We start from the raw sequence: 15,116 nt of genomic DNA, 5'->3' as shown, positions 1-15,116 counted from the left end.
GGCGGCGGCGGAAGCGGTTCACCCGGGGGGTGAGAACAGGGTCAGGTTGTGGGCCCTGGCTCCTTGGCCGGGGGGGGACAGGCCCCGACGTTCAGGGTTGTGGGGGACCCGGAGCAATAGCCGAGGCCTGAAGGGGCATTTCGGGGTCCCTGGAGGACTAAAGTTCCACAGAGACGCACTTCGGGGGAGTGAGCGGTCATTTCCGGTACTCTGGAGGACTACACTGCCATAGAGACAGGCTTTGGAGGACTGAGGGGCACTTTGGCTTGTCTGGAGGACTAAAACGCCACGAAGAGGTGCTTCGGAGGACTGAGGGGGCACTTTCGGGGTCTCGGAGGGCTGAACTACCATGGAGACACACAGCGGAGGACTGAGGGGGCACTTCGGGGTTTCTGGAGGAGTAAAGTGCAATAGAGGTGCTCTTCGGAGGACTGAGGGGACACATCCCATGCTTTGGAGGACTAAACTGCCATAAAGACGTGCTTTGGAGGACTGAGGAGCACTTCCGGGGTCCTGGAGGACTAAAGTGCCATAGAGATGCCCTTCAGAGGAATGAGGGGGCACTTATGGGGTCCTGGAGGACTAAACTGCCATAGAGACGCACTCCAGAAGACTGAGGGGGCACTTCCAGGTTCCTGGAGGACTAAGGCGCCATAGAGACGCACACCGGAAGGCTGAGGAGGCACTTCCGGATTGCTGGAGGACTGAAGTGCCATAGAGATGCACTGCAGAGGATGGATGGGGAACTTCCGGAGTCCCGGAGGACCGCGGGGCAATAGAGATGGGCACTTGGCAGACTGACGGGCACTTCTGTAAGAGCCGGTACTGGAGCGCCGATGGCCGCTCTCGGGCCCGGGCAGGCGGCACGGAACCCGCTCCGGGGGGGACTGAGGGTGGGGACGGGCGTCCTGAGGGTAATGGGGAGGCCTTGAGGGGGTTTGGGAGGTCCTGAGGGGACCCCGAGGGGGCCTGGGGCGTCCTGAAGGGTGATGGGGGGGTCTGAGGGGACTCTGAGGGGGGATGTTGGGGTGGAAGGAGGGCGCCGAATGGGAATGGAGGGGCTGTGGAGGCCCCCAAGGAGTGAGGGGGGGCCTTGATGGAGACTGAGGGGAGCAGGGGGGGTGTGGGGGCTCCGAAGGGTTATGAAGGGGGCTGGTGGGAGGCACAAGACGGTCCTGAGGGGGAGCAGGGGGGTTGACAAGGCTTTGAGAGGGGGTGGGGGGGCTGAGCGAGCTCTGAGGGGGGAACAGAGAGGGGAAGGGGGCACTGAGGGGGCCTGGACAGGGGTCCTGAGGAGTGATGGGGGGGAAGAGGGAGCCCTGAGGGGGAGTATTGTAAGGGTCTGCGTGGGGGAATATTGGGGGGAGCTGAGGGAGGGGCCTTGGGGGGGGCTGTGAGGGGGAGGGGGAGTGGCCTGAGGGACCCCTGAGCTGAGGAAGCCGCTGCCAGGAAAGCCCGGTGCCCCAGGGCTGGGACGGTGGGGGAAGTGCTTCCTCCAGGGAGTGAGAACAGGGTCAGGCTGTCGGCCCTGGCGCCTTGGCCAGGGGGGACAGGCCCAGCCATTCGGGGTTCTGAGGGACCAGGAGCAATAGCAGAGGACTGAGGGGGCACTTCTAGGGTCCTGGAGGACTAAACTGCCATAGAGATGGACACCGGAGGACTGAGAGGGCACTTCTGGGTTCTTGGAGGACTAAACAGCCATAAAGACATGCTTTGGAGGACTGAGTGGTCACTTCCGGTACTCTGGAGGACTAAAGTGCCATAAAGACGCTCTTCGGAGGACTGAGGAGGCACTTCTGGGTTCCCGGAGGACTGAAGTGCCATAAAGATGGACATTGGAGGACTGACAGGGCAATTCCAGTGCTCTGGAAGACTAAAGTACTATAAAGAAATGCTTTGGAGGGCCGAGGGGGCACTTCCTGTGCTCTGGAGGACTGAAGTGCCATAGAGAAGCATTTTGGAGGACTGAGAGGGCACTTCTGGGTTCCTGGAGGACTAAACTGACATAGAGACTCGCTTTGGAGGACTGAGGGGGCACTTCCGGTGTCATGGAGGACTATACTGCCATAGAGACAAACTTCCGAGGAACTGAGGGGGCACTTCTGGTGTCCTGGAGGTTTGGGGGGGTGGTCACCCAGCATTTGGGGCGCCCCTGTGGCTGACCGCCCCCCACCATGCAGCCCATACCCGAGGGTCTGCGAGAGGCCCAGCAGCTCCTCCAATGTCGTTGTCTTCGGCTTCAAGGGAGTGTCCCCCCATGACCACCATGTCACCCCCCCCCCACCCCCGCCCCCGCCAGCGGGGGCTGCTTCTTTCGTACCAGCTACTCCCTGGGGGCCTGCACTGTCGCCGTCCTCGATGCAGGTACAGGGACACCAGGACGCCCTCCCGGAGCCCTCTGAGAGAGGCTGGGACCCCACACATTCCTCCTGGAGCCCCCTGGGATCCTCCCACACCCGATCCAGAATCCCACGGAGCCTGCCAGGAAACCCCAGAGCCCTCCGGGACCCCCTGGAGCCTTCTCGGTACCCCCCACACCTCCCAGGGTAGAGGCTGGTGCGGCCAGGAAAGCCCTGCGCCCCGGGGCTGGGGCAGTGGTGGAAGTGGTTTGCCCGGGGGGTGAGAACAAGCCCGGGTTGTCGGCCCTGGCACCTTGGCTGGGGGTGCCAGGGCCAGCCGTTTGGGGTGGTCAGCGGCCAGGGTGGTGTTGGAGCCCGGAGCCGGCGGGGCCAGGAAAGCCCGACACCCTGGGGCTGGGGCAGTGGTGGAAGCGGTTCGCCTGGGGGGTGAGAACAGGCCCAGGTTGTCGGCCCTGATGCCTTGGCCGGGGGCACCAGGGCTGGCCGTTCGGGCTTCTCGGTGGCCAGGGTGGCAGCGGGGCCCGGGGCCAGGGCCGCCACCACCAGCAAAGCCCGGGGCCCTGCAGCTGGGGCGGCAGCGGAAGCGGTTATCCCAGGAGATGAGAAAAAGCCCAGGTTGTCCCCCCTGGCTCCTTCGCCTGGGGCGCCACCCCCGGCCGTTGGGGATTTTGGGCCACTGGACGGAGCAGCGGTGGGGCCCGGCGCCGTGGCTTTCATAGCCGCCGCATCCCTGGGCCCGAGTCCCTCCTCCGCTTGCTGCAGTCCCAGCTCCAAAAATCACGAAGAGGCGGGGATCGCTCCCACGGCCAATGCGCCAGGAGGGAAAACCATGGCTTGTCCTCACGCTCTCTGGGAGCCACTTTCTTCACCCCACAAGCCTTGGGCCCCTGGGCTTTCCTAGCCGCGTCAGCCCCCAACCCACCTCCTCCACCCGCCGCAGCCCCGGCCGCAAAAATCGCAAGCGTCCGGGGATTGCTCGTACAGACGAGGCGCCAGGAGGGAAAACCATTGCTTGTTCTCACGCTCTCTGGGCACCAACTCCATCACCCCACAAGCCTTGTGGCGCCGGGCTTTCCCGGCATTGTCATCCTCCAAACGACCTTTCTTCGCTCTTCCTAGGGCCGGGCTGAAAAATGTAAGTCGTCCAGCGGCTGCCGGCTTCAAATCAGCCCGTAGGATTTGAGTAGCGGCAGCACCTTTCACACAGTATCCAGTGCTGCGCCGGTTTCTTTTCCAGAAAACCACCGCTGCAAGACATTCAGGAAAAAAAAGCAATAAAATTAACATCTTATGCAAGCAACGCTCGTTTTCTAAACAGCCCAAACCCTTTCCACCCCCTAGGCTCTACTTCGTGAAATATTACTAATTAAATAAAAGGGAAATAATGAAATAGATACAATATTTACATATACAAAATCCTATCAAGCTCCCAGGGAGATCTCACGGGCAGGCACTGGGGAAGTTCCAGCCTAGACTCAAGAACGGATGGGAACTGGATTCCGGAAAACACTGATGGGGATCAAAGGCAGCCGAGCGGACCGAGTCTTCCACAGACGTCGGTCATTGAAGGAAGAGACCCATTGAAGAAGCGAAGCCATTGAAGAAGAAGCAGAAGAAGCCACTGAAGAAGAAGAGGAAGCCATTGAAGAAGAAGAAGAAGCCGCCATTGAAGAAGAAGAAGAAGAAGCCATTGAAGAAGAGGACGCCATTGAAGAAGAAGAAGAAGAAGCCGCCATTGAAGAAGAAGAAGAAGCCATTGAAGAAGAGGAAGCCATTGAAGAAGAAGAAGAAGAGGAAGCCATTGAAGAAGAAGCCACTGAAGAAGAAGAAGAGGAAGCCACTGAAGAAGAAGAAGCTGCCATTGAAGAAGAAGCTGCCATTGAAGAAGAAGAAGCCATTGAAGAAGAAGAAGAAGAAGAAGCCGCCATTGAAGAAGAAGAAGAAGAAGCCGCCATTGAAGAAGTGAAGCCATTGAAGAAGAAGAAGAAGCCATTGAAGAAGAAGAAGCCATTGAAGAATCATAGAATTATTAGTGTTGGAAGGGACCTTAAAGATCATCTAGTTCCAACCCCCAAGAAGCAGAAGCCATTGAAGACACCAAACCCTTCAAAAAACCCACCTGACCCCGTTGATTCTCTCAGCTTTTACACTGAGCGCAGCAGATGGGATGGAACACCCTATTGGTCAGTTTGGGTCACCTGACCCGTCCAGTCCTCCTCAGAGGTGTGATCCCTCCATGGAGCAAACGACCAAATCACCTGCCCCTGGTTGGCAAAGCAACAAGAAAAAGCAAGACCCTCTCCCTGAAGAGACAGCCGGCTTTCATCACCCCACAGTCCTTGGGGTGCCGGGCTTTCCTGGGGACGTCATTCTCAAACCGCTCCAGGAAAGCTGGGGAGGGACTCCGGAGCAGGGAGGGGAGCCATAGGATGAGGGGGGAACGGTTTTAACCTGAAAGAGGGGAGATTTAGGTGAGATGTGAGGAAGAAATTCTTGACCATGAGGGTGGTGAGCCCCTGGCGCAGGTTGCCCAGAGAAGCTGTGGCTGCCCCATCCCTGGAGGGGTTCAAGGCCAGGTTGGACGGGGCTTGGAGCCACCTGGGCTGGCGGGAGGTGTCCCTGCCCAGGGCAGGGGGGTGCATTGAGATGCTCCTTCAGGTCCCTTCTGACCCAAACCGTTCCGTGAATAAGGCGGATGCACCCCCAAAAGCTCAGCGCTGAGCTGCCCTACAACCCTGGACGGAAGGTCCCTGTCCCCGCTGTGGGGAGGTTTCCCGATGGTTTAACCTCAAACCCGCCCCGGTTGGAGCCCCGCTCGGGCACAGGCGTGTGGGGACAGCATCCCCGTCCCCTCCAGAAAGCCCTGGCTGGCCCCTGTCGTGGGGATGACCCATGCACAGCGTGGGGGGACACTGGGACGACGCTGGGAAGGCCCCGCGAGCGCCCAAACATCCCCCCTGGCCCCGGGGGACGCCCAGCCCCACGCGTGGTACCTGGCCGCCGGGGATGCTGGCAGGGGAGGTGACGGGTGTGGGATTAAATGAGTCATCGCAGGCGGGCGCCGCGCTCTCGTGACTGAGGCACGGGTGGGCAGATGCCCACGGGTGCCTCGGGGCCGGGGGGGCTGCTGGGGGTCTCCATCCTCCAGACCATCCCTCTCCCGTCCAGGCACCGCGGCCACCGAGCCCCGGCAGGTGAATGGCGTCCTGGGGGGGTCCGTGCCGCTCTCCCCGCTTCTGCCCCCCAACAAGACGGTGACGGAGATCGAGTGGAGCTTTTCAGCCGGCGCCGGTGCCACCGTTGTGGTGGCAGAGTTTGGCCCCGGCGGCTTTGAGTGCCCCGACCCCAAGGACCGGTTCAAGGAGCGGCTGGAGATGTTCAACGCGACGGCGCTGAAGATCGGGGCCCTGGAGCGGGGCGACAGCGGGGTCTACAGGGCTCGGATTAAACTGCACCCGCCGCTGGATCGTGCACTGGAGCCCCCCCGAAGGCAATGACCAGGTGAGGCCCCCGGGGGAACTGGGGGCTGCTGCCTGGGAAGGGCTGTGCCGGGGGGTCACAGCCAAACTGGGGGCGCAGCCACTCTGGGGGTCCTCAGCCATAGCAGGGGGGTCACAGGCATGTTGAGAGCCGGGGGACATGGGGGTCCTGGCCACACCGGGGGTCCCAGCCATGCCAGGGGTGACGGCAACACTGGGGGTCCCAACCACAGCCCAAACTGGGGGTCCCGGCCACACTGGGGTCCCGGCCACACCGGGGTCCCAACAATACTAGGGGTCCTGGCCATGCTGGGGGGTTCAGGCCAAACTGGGGGTCCCAGCCACGCTGGGGTCATGGTGTCACGGGGGTCCCAGCCACCCTGGGCTTCCTGCCACACTGGGGGTCCCAGCCAAACGGGGGGTCCCAGAAACATTGGGGTCATGGCATCACGGGGGTCCCAGCCACATCAGGGTCCCAGCCACCCCGAGGGTCCCAGCCACAGCGGGGTCCTGGCCCCAGGGGACGCCCCATGGGTGGAGGCTGGGCTGCGTGCCGGGGCAGAGCATCCCGCAGGGGCTCCCCGAGGCCAGTGGGTCCTTCGTCATTCCCCCCTCCCCCATATTCCTGCTGCAGGGCCTGGGTCACCCCGAAAATCGCCAGGAGCGGAGCTCGCCGCAGAAAGCACCGGTCACCACCGGCTACGGGCAGATCCGTCGGGCGCCAGAGGACACGGCCGAGGAGGTGACATAGACCCTCAGGTGCGGCGGGGGCTGCCCCCAAAAGGCGACCGGGGACGGGGGGTGTCTGCATGTGGGGACCCCCCACAACTGAAGGGTTCCTCTCTCCCGCAGGCACCCGCAGAGCCGGAGCATCGGGATTTTCCGGAAGGGCTGTAAAAGTGCGTTGTGTGCCAAATCCGAACCCTCCAGCCCCTGTTTTGGCTCCGGGCATGGGAGGCCCCATCTCGGGGTGACAGCCGGACGGACGCTTCGCCCCCCACCGCCGGCAACGCCTCCGGTTTCTCTCCAACCTCCTTGTCTGACGCCCTCCGAGACTTTCTGGGCAGCGGGATCCCGGGCCGAGGGAGAGTGGAGCAGTGGCCATGCTGGGGGACCCTCCGTGTTCCCGGGACGCTCCGGGATGGGATGGGGGGGACACACTGGGATTCACCTCCCATGTGCCACCGCTGCCAGGATCGGCCGGAGCTGGGGACACCGAGGAGGGCACATGGACACATCCCGATGCCGGTTGGGCCGTGCTCGCATGCCCGCTCCGGCACGGCACTGCGGGTCCAGGATGAGTCCCCTGGGGGGACATTGACCCCCCCATCCTTCCCCAGCTCCCTCCCAGCCTCCAGCTCCTTGCGGGGACCCTCTGCGGGGTCCCACCCACTTCACCACTGCCACAGAGACACGGTGGGGGGGGACACCCCGGCATGTCCCCCCCATCCCATCCCATCCCATCCCGCCCCATCCCCGTCCCATGCGGCTCCACTGGAGGGGACCCGGGTGGCATCTCCGGGGCCATGGAGGGACGCAGAAGGGACCGTTGCCCGTGCAGATCCCCCAAGAAACACCCCCTTTTCCCCCCCACCCCCCCGCCTCTGCCATAGCCCGTGCAGCCCATGCACCGTCGCGACGGAGGGGGTGTCACCGCCTGTGTGTCCAGCACCCACTGTCACGGGGCACCTCGCTCGGCTGGACCTCCCGCCGCTGGAAAAACGGCGGATAAATGTCGGTGAGATCCCAGGGGAGAGCTGGCAGGGGGGCGGGCAGGCGTGGGCACACGTGTGCATGCATGTACACGTGCATACATACATGTACACGTGCATACATGCGTGTACACGTGCGTACCCGCACTTGCACGCCTGCGCAGCCGCGCATGGACCCGTTGCAGTAAAAGCATCCTCGGGGGCGCGCAAACCGCCCAGGTTTCGGGGCTGCACCCCAAAAAGCCCCAGCCCACCCACCCCCACCCACCCCCCGCCCAATGCCGGGGGGGGGACCCAGCTGCCTCTCGTTTCCCTTTTCGGAACGGCAGCCGCGGCGCGACCTCCCCTTGCGGTCCGTGAGATGCCTGGGAACAGCCCGGACCCCCACATTCCCCCACTGCGAAAACCGGGGGGGGGATGTTCCCGCAGTTCCCGCAGCCCGACTCTCCATCGCAGCCGGGACATGGCGGGAGAGCCGGGGCGGGGGGTGACAACAGGGCTGTCCCCAGAGACCTGCTTCTCTTACTTGTCTCCCCCCGCCGCGGTGGGGGTTCTGCTTCAGCGAGAGCTTCTCAAGCGAAGCCTTTGCTGCTGGCGGGGAGGAACCGGCCAGGCCCCAGTGGGAAACGCAGCCTCGGGGCAGGGGATGGGGCAGCCCCGGTGCGGTGGAGGGGACATCCCTGGTACGGGGGACAGGGCATCCCGGGTGCAGGGGACAGCGGGACATCCTGGGTGCAGGGGCCAAGAAATCCCAGGTGCAGGGGACAGGAGCATCCCGGGTGCAGGGGACAGGACATGCTGGGTGTGGGGGACAAGAAATCCCGGGTGCTGGAGACAGGACATCCCGGGTGCAGGGGACCAGAGCATCCCGGGCGCAGGGGACAGGAGCATCCCAGGTGCAGGGGACAGGACATCCTGGGTGCAGGGGACAGGAGCATCCCAGGGACAGGAGCATCCCAGGTACAGGGGACAAGAGCATCCTGGGTGCAGGGGACAGGACATCCTGGGTGTGGGGGACAAGAAATCCCAGGTGCAGGGGACAGGAGCATCCCGGATACAGGAGCATCCCAGGTGCAGGGGACAGGACATCCTGGGTGCAGGGGACAGGAGCATCCTGGGGACAGGAGCATCCCAGGTACAGGGGACAGGAGCATCCCGGCTACAGGAGCATCCCAGGTGCAGGGGACAGGAGCATCCCGGGTGCAGGGGACCAGAGCATCCCGGGTGCAGGGGACAGGACATCCCGAGTCCAGGGAACAGGAGCATCCCGGGTACAGGAGCATCCCAGGTACAGGGGACAAGAGCATCCTGGGTGCAGGGGACAGGACATTCCAGGTACAGGGGACAGGACATCCTGGGTGTGGGGGACAAGAAATCCCAGGTGCAGGGGACAGGAGCATCCCGGGTACAGGAGCATCCCAGGTACAGGGGACAGGAGCATCCCGGGTACAGGAGCATCCCAGTCACAGGGAACAGGAGCATCCCGGGTGCAGGGGACAGGACATGCTGGGTGTGGGGGACAAGAAATCCCGGGTGCTGGAGACAGGACATCCCGGGCACAGGGGACAGGAGCATCCCGGGTGCTGGGAGCCCACCCTGGGTGGAAGGGACAGCACATCCTGGTGCTGGGAGCCCAACGGGGACATTTCCAAGCCAGCGGGGACCTTCTCCCCAGGGTTTCAAGCCAGGCCAAACCCTCCTCGGGTGGAGCAGCCACCCAGGCGCGGCCACGCCGTGGGGACAAGGACTCACCCTGGTCCCATGTGTGCTCGGCTCCGGCGCGGTGCCCCGCAGCTGGCCCAGATGGTGTTATTTACCCGGCAGCAGCGTCCGCCTCCTGCCTTCATTTATTGCACCTGGGGAAAAAACAAGGGCTGGGCAGGTTGGGACCGGTTCAGGGACCAACCTTGGGGGAAGGGGGGGCTTTGGGGAACCGGCACCAAACCCTCGGCGCAGCGGGAGGGAGAGATTCCGCCGGCCCCCCCGAGCCACGCCGGCTGGGGCTCTGCGAGGTCCCCGCTGATGTCCCCACGGCGGGGCCATCGCCACTCCCCTGGGAAGGTGGGGGTAGATTTGCATGTTGACACCCTCCGAGCCGGTACGTGGGAGCTGAGCTCGAGCCTTCGAGCACCCAGCGTGGGAGCGATGGGGATGTCACCCGGCCGCCCGCGTCCCCGCGTCCCCTGGCTGCTGGTCCCCCTCCTCGTGGTGGCAGGTAGGCGTGAGGGGAGGGCGGCGGCCGCGCTGGGAGGGCACCACGGCTTTTCCAAAGCTTGCGACCCCCATTTATTACCCAGCCCCTTTTTATTAGCGACCCCCAGTTCTTAGCGACCCCCATTTTTTAGCGTCCGGGGGGGGGTGGTGGTGGGAAAGAGAGCTGGGGAGCGCGGCTTAGGGTCCCAGTTGCAAAATGAACGTTAGCCCCAGGGGGTTTAGAAAATATATGAAATATTAAGGGTGAGAAAAAGATTTTCTCCCCTGCAAAGGAGCTGGGAACGATGCACCGGGGCAGCGGCGGACCCTCGGGGTCGGGGTGGGGGGTGACCCGGGGGTGCTGGCTCGGCATCGCAGCCGATGGGGGAAGCGATGCGGGGCGTAGCTCAGTCTCCCCTCCTCGCTTTACTGCCGGCATAAATCAGCTCCCGAGAGGTTTACGGTCCCGGACGGGGCTGGGACCCTGGAGCTGAAACCTCGGGGCCGATGCCCGGGGCTGTTGGCTCCTTCTTCTGCTCTGTGGCTACTGCCGGGCACCCCGGGCTCGGCCGAGCCGCCGTGGGGAAAAGGGGAAATGAATTTTGGCGAGTTACGGAGGGAGGCAAAAAAGGGGCGACCTGTCCTTTTTGTCCGCCTGCATGGTTCCGCGAGGAGGAAGAGCGAGGCTGAAGGGTGGCTTGGCCCCATGGGGCCGGGGCGGGGGGGGTTTGCATCCTGCGGCCATTTCGGGGAGAGAAGCTGGAAAACGCTCGACGGGTGCAATGGGTGGGCTGGGGGCTGGCCGGGGTCTGACCTGGGTGCCCTGGGGACGGCTGGGACACGGCGGTGCCACGGTCTCGCTCCCCGTCACGGCCGCCGAAGCCAAGGCAGCATCCGACGAGGTGGTACCCAAACGCATCCCTGCCCCCCGCCTCCTCCGCCGCCCCCTCTCCGCTCCCCCACCTAGCACTGTGAGGGGTCCGCGGCCGTGCTGGCGTGACGGGGGTAACGAAAGCCCAACGCCCCGTGTGTGTGGTTTGGCCAGCGATGCGCCGGCCGCGCCGTTCCCCTCGCCTCGCCTTCCTCTTTGCAAACCAAAGCGGCGGTGGTGAGCGTTGGGGCGGGGGGGGAAAGGTCGGAGCCGGCCCCGAAAGCGCGCAGGAAGCGAACAGCCTGCGAGCTGGGGTGCAGGACGGCTCCTGCGGCGTGGCGACGTGGCCACCCTGTCCGTCTGTCCCCCGGCTCGGGGCGTGGGGGGGGTGGGGGGGGAGGCTGCGTCGGCTTCTTGCAGCGTTTGGTGGCATCTCAGAGCGGCGGCCCCCGCCGTGTGGGCGGCTCTGCCGCCGGGAGCATCTCGCCGTCACCCCAGGAAGAGAAGCAGCCCAGACCCCCCCCGACACCCCGCATCCCCAGCAGCGTGGGCAGGGGGGCGAGGCGGGGGGATTCTGCCCCTCTGCTCCGCTCGGGGGAGACCCCCCTGCAGTGCTGCCTCCAGCTCCGGGGCCACCAGAAGGACACGGAGCTGTGGGAGCGGGGCCGGAGGAGGCCCCGGAGCTGCTGGGAGGGCTGGAGCCCCTCTGGCCCCTGTCACCCCATACACGGCGTGGGGAGACACAAGGTGACACTGGGACAACGCAAGACGACGCTGGGAAGGCCCCGCGAGCGCCCAAACATCCCCCCTGGCCCCGGGGGACGCCCAGCCCCACGCGTGGTACCCGGCCGCCGGGGATGCTGGCAGGGGAGGTGACGGGTGTGGGATTAAATGAGTCATCGCAGGCGGGCGCCGCGCTCTCGTGACTGAGGCACGGGTGGGCAGATGCCCACGGGTGCCTCGGGGCCGGGGGGGCTGCTGGGGGTCTCCATCCTCCAGACCATCCCTCTCCCGTCCAGGCACCGCGGCCACCGAGCCCTGGCAGGTGAATGGCGTCCTGGGGGGGTCTGTGCTGCTCTCCCCGCTTCTGCCCCCCAACAAGATGGTGACGGAGATCGAGTGGAGCTTTTCAGCCGGCGCCGGTGCCACCATTGCGGTGGCAGAGTTCGGCCCCGGAGGCTTCAAGCGCCCCGACCCCAAGGACCGGTTCAAGGAGCGGCTGGAGATGTTCAACGCGACGGCGCTGAAGATCAGGGTCCTGGAGAGGGGCGACAGCGGGGTCTACGGGGCTCGGATTAAACTGCACCCGGCGCTGGTGGAGGATCAGTCCTTCAACCTCTCCGTCTACGGTGAGCGGCGGGTGGCGGCGCTGGGTTTCCAGCCCCCGGCAGGTCCCCGGTGGGACCAGCTCATGGGAGAGGCGATAAAAACCCTCCCGCTCCCGGCGTTATCAGCTCCTGGGAAAGGGGAAGAGAAATTGCTCTTGTTGCTGAGCATCTGTCACGGGGATTTTCCTGGGTTTATGGCTAACCGCGATCCACTCCCACCTGCGCTTCCCCTTCCCGCACCCTCTGGCTGCCCCTCCAGCACAGGTCACCCTCCCTGGGGGACACAGGGTGTCCCCAGGGTGTTCCCGGGGCGTCCCCAAACACAGCAGTGTTTGCTTGCGCCTTAAACAGAGCCGGTGGCAGAGCCGGAGATCCAGTCCCAGCGGCACTCCCTCACCACCCAAGGGTGCAACGTCACCCTGCGGTGCCGGCTGCCGGCCGGCAGCGACGCGGAGGCCACCTGGCAGGCGGAGACGCCGTGGGGACAGCTCTGCGAGGACAGCCGGACCCTGTGCCTGGCCGTGCCCGCCAGCGCCTTCGACTCCACCTACACCTGCGTGGCCCGAAATCCTATCCAGGAGCGGAACGTCTCCGTCCGCCTGGACACCCTGTGCCGGCAGCAGGGTAAAAAACCACCCCCGGCACCCGGTGCCACCCGCCCGGCGGGGTCCTGGCACCCACCACGGTTTGTCCCCGCAGAGACGCGTGGCTGGCAGAGGTGGCACTCGTGCCTGGTGCTGCTGGTGGTGGCCGCGGGAGCCCTGCTCGGCGGCGTCTGGCTGTGGAGGAAGAAGAAGAAGAGGAGGAAGAAAAGAGCCGGGGGAGGTGGGCGCTGCCGGGTCAGGGCCGTGTCCCGGCGGTTGGGATGGCTCGGCAAACAGAGCCGGGAAAGAGGGAACTGGCTTTTTTCCTCCGCTCCGGCTCTGCCTGCCTGGCCTCGCTGGGACCAGGGTGGCTCCAGCCCCCCCGTCCCTTCCGCCTGGCTCCCCCCGGCTCATCCCCGCCGTCTCCGCTCTCCGCAGCCGCCCTCGCCTTCCCCACCAGCGAGGACGCTCCGCCGGAGCCGCAGTATGCCGAGATCCAGAGGAGATCCCCCCCGGAGACGGATGAGAGGGTGAGGCTGGTTTGGGGGGGGGGGGGTCGGGGCCAAATTCGGCTCCTGGCCCACGGCACAGCGATGCCAGAGCCAAATTCAGCTCCTGACCCCTTTCGTGGCGATGCCGGGGCCGAACGCGGCTCATGCCGGTGCCGGGCTCCGGTTTCCAGCCCTCCCCTCCAGGCGCGGTGGCCGAGGGTCCCTCCGTATCCCTGAAGCCCCCGGAGCCACCTGCACAGCTGGATCCCAGCAAAGTAGGGTCCCCACACAGCTGGATCCCTGCACAGCTGGATCCTTGGCCCCCTCCCCCCCCAGCTGCATCCCAGTAAAGTGGGATTCCTGCACAGCTGGATCCCTGCACAGCTGGATCCTCACATGGTCACACTCCCGCACAGCTGGATCCCAGTAAAGGGGAACCCCTGCACAGCTGGATCCCCCTCACACCTGGATCCCTGCACAGCTGGGCCCCCATATACTAATACACCTTCACAGCTGGATCCCTGCACAGCTGGATCCTCACGCAATCACCCCCCTTGCACAGCTGGATCCCTGCACAGCTGGCTCCCCCTGCAGTCATGTCCCTTGCACAGCTGGATCCCGCTAAAGCGGGACCCCCCGGCACAGCCGGATCCCTGCACAGCTGGATCCTCATGCAGTCATCCCCCCGGCACAGCTGGATCTTGCTAAAGCGGGACCCCCCGGCACAGCTGGATCCCTGCACAGCTGGATCCTCATGCAGTCATCCCCCCTGCACAGCTGGATCTTGCTAAAGCGGGACCCCCGGCACAGCTGGATCCCTGCACAGCTGGATCCTCATGCAGTCATCCCCCCTGCACAGCTGGATCCCGCTAAAGCGGGGACCCCGGCACAGCTGGATCCCTGCACAGCTGGCTCCCCCTGCAGTCATCCCCCCGGCACAGCTGGATCTTGCTAAAGCGGGGACCCCGGCACAGCTGGATCCCTGCACATCTGGCTCCCCACAGGCCCCTTCCTCAGCCCTGGGAGCGGCTCCCGGCACCGCTCGAAGCTTCCCTGGGGGGAGGACGGGGTGGCGGCACCGGGGGACGCTGAGGCCTTTTTCCGTGTCCCCAGGGGCTGGGGACCGTCCCCCCCCCGAAGGGATGGTGGCTCACGGCGGGGGGGGGGGGTTTCTCCTTGTTTTTTGTCCCCCAGCAGCGGGACCACCCCACCACCATCTACAGCTGGGTGCAGGCAGGCGGGGGCGGCGGGGCCGAGGTGCTGGCCTAACCCGCCACGGCCGGTGAGTACCGCCGGCACCGGGGGGGGGGGGGTGGAGGTGGGGGGGCTCCGTCCTCACGTCACCCCCCCCTCCCCACCCCGAAGGGACCCGGTTCTATCCCCGCGCTGACTGTCCCCCGCTTTGTCCCCGAGCAGGACGGAGCAGCAGGACGGTGACGGCCGAGTCCCCCCCCCGCGACGGCGGCGTGGGCTGACAGACGCTCGTGTGTGTCTGTGTGTCCCCCCCCCACCGCGATGTCTCCTCCTGCCCCCTCCCTGCTCCGTGACCCCCCGATTCTGCTGCGGGAGCAGAGCAGGACTCGGGGAGGGGGCGGGGGGGCAGCGTCCCTTTGGGCTGCCACATCCCCTTTCCCCTATTCCAAGAGTTGCCCGGGGGGGGTGCGGAAGGGGCTGGAGGGGGGGGTCGTCCCCCCGCCACCCCCCCCTCCCCTTTAGCTCACTGACGACTCTAATAAAGGCGGGTGAAGGCAAGTTGCGGGTGGATTTATGGGGGCCAAAGTCGTCGTCGTCCCCCCCCCCCCCCGCCGCCTCGGGGCAGGCAGGGACATGGGGGCTCTGGAGCCTGGTGGGGGTCCCAGGCTGCCCTCCCCGCAGCGGGGCGGGGGGCTCTGGGTGGTGGGGGGGGCCGGTATGTGTGTGTGACAAAGCTGGGGTGGGGGGGGACGACGACAGGGCCATGCTCAGGGCTGGGGCTGGCACCGGGACGGGGCCCTGTCCCAAAGCCGCCCCCCCCGGGAGCTGCAGCAAGGGGCGGGGGGGGGACGACACAGCACCCACGGGGTGGGGGGAGCACCCACGGGGGGGTAATAGCACCCAT

At 65.4% G+C, this 15,116-nt stretch overlaps 1 protein-coding gene across 1 annotated transcript; it reads left to right on the top strand.

Moving 5' to 3' along the window:
• The first annotated feature begins 9,023 nt into the window (after positions 1–9,023).
• LOC134526016 (uncharacterized) lies at positions 9,024–14,590 on the top strand. The gene is made up of 7 exons (XM_063357423.1): positions 9,024–9,766; positions 11,635–11,964; positions 12,295–12,567; positions 12,643–12,768; positions 12,966–13,057; positions 14,213–14,300; positions 14,435–14,590. Exons 1-6 carry the CDS (start codon positions 9,055–9,057, stop codon positions 14,285–14,287), a joined length of 1,608 nt encoding a protein of 535 aa, XP_063213493.1. The 5' UTR covers positions 9,024–9,054; the 3' UTR covers positions 14,288–14,300; positions 14,435–14,590.
• Positions 14,591–15,116: the final 526 nt, after the last annotated feature.

This window comes from Chroicocephalus ridibundus, chromosome 21 (genome assembly GCF_963924245.1).
Source record: "Chroicocephalus ridibundus chromosome 21, bChrRid1.1, whole genome shotgun sequence".
Classification (NCBI taxonomy): Eukaryota; Metazoa; Chordata; class Aves; order Charadriiformes; family Laridae; genus Chroicocephalus; species Chroicocephalus ridibundus.
The sequence above is the reverse complement of the archived record's forward strand: the minus strand, read 5'-3'. Positions and strand labels throughout refer to the sequence as shown.

Bases quoted from the DNA above. Each gene is read 5' to 3' on its own strand.
- LOC134526016 (XM_063357423.1), top strand. From the start codon at position 9,055: ATGCTGGGTGTGGGGGACAAGAAATCCCGGGTGCTGGAGACAGGACAT. The intron at 11,965-12,294 runs GTGAGCGGCGGG...CGCCTTAAACAG, and splicing joins CTTCAACCTCTCCGTCTACG to AGCCGGTGGCAGAGCCGGAG. The intron at 13,058-14,212 runs GTGAGGCTGGTT...TTTGTCCCCCAG, and splicing joins CCCCGGAGACGGATGAGAGG to CAGCGGGACCACCCCACCAC.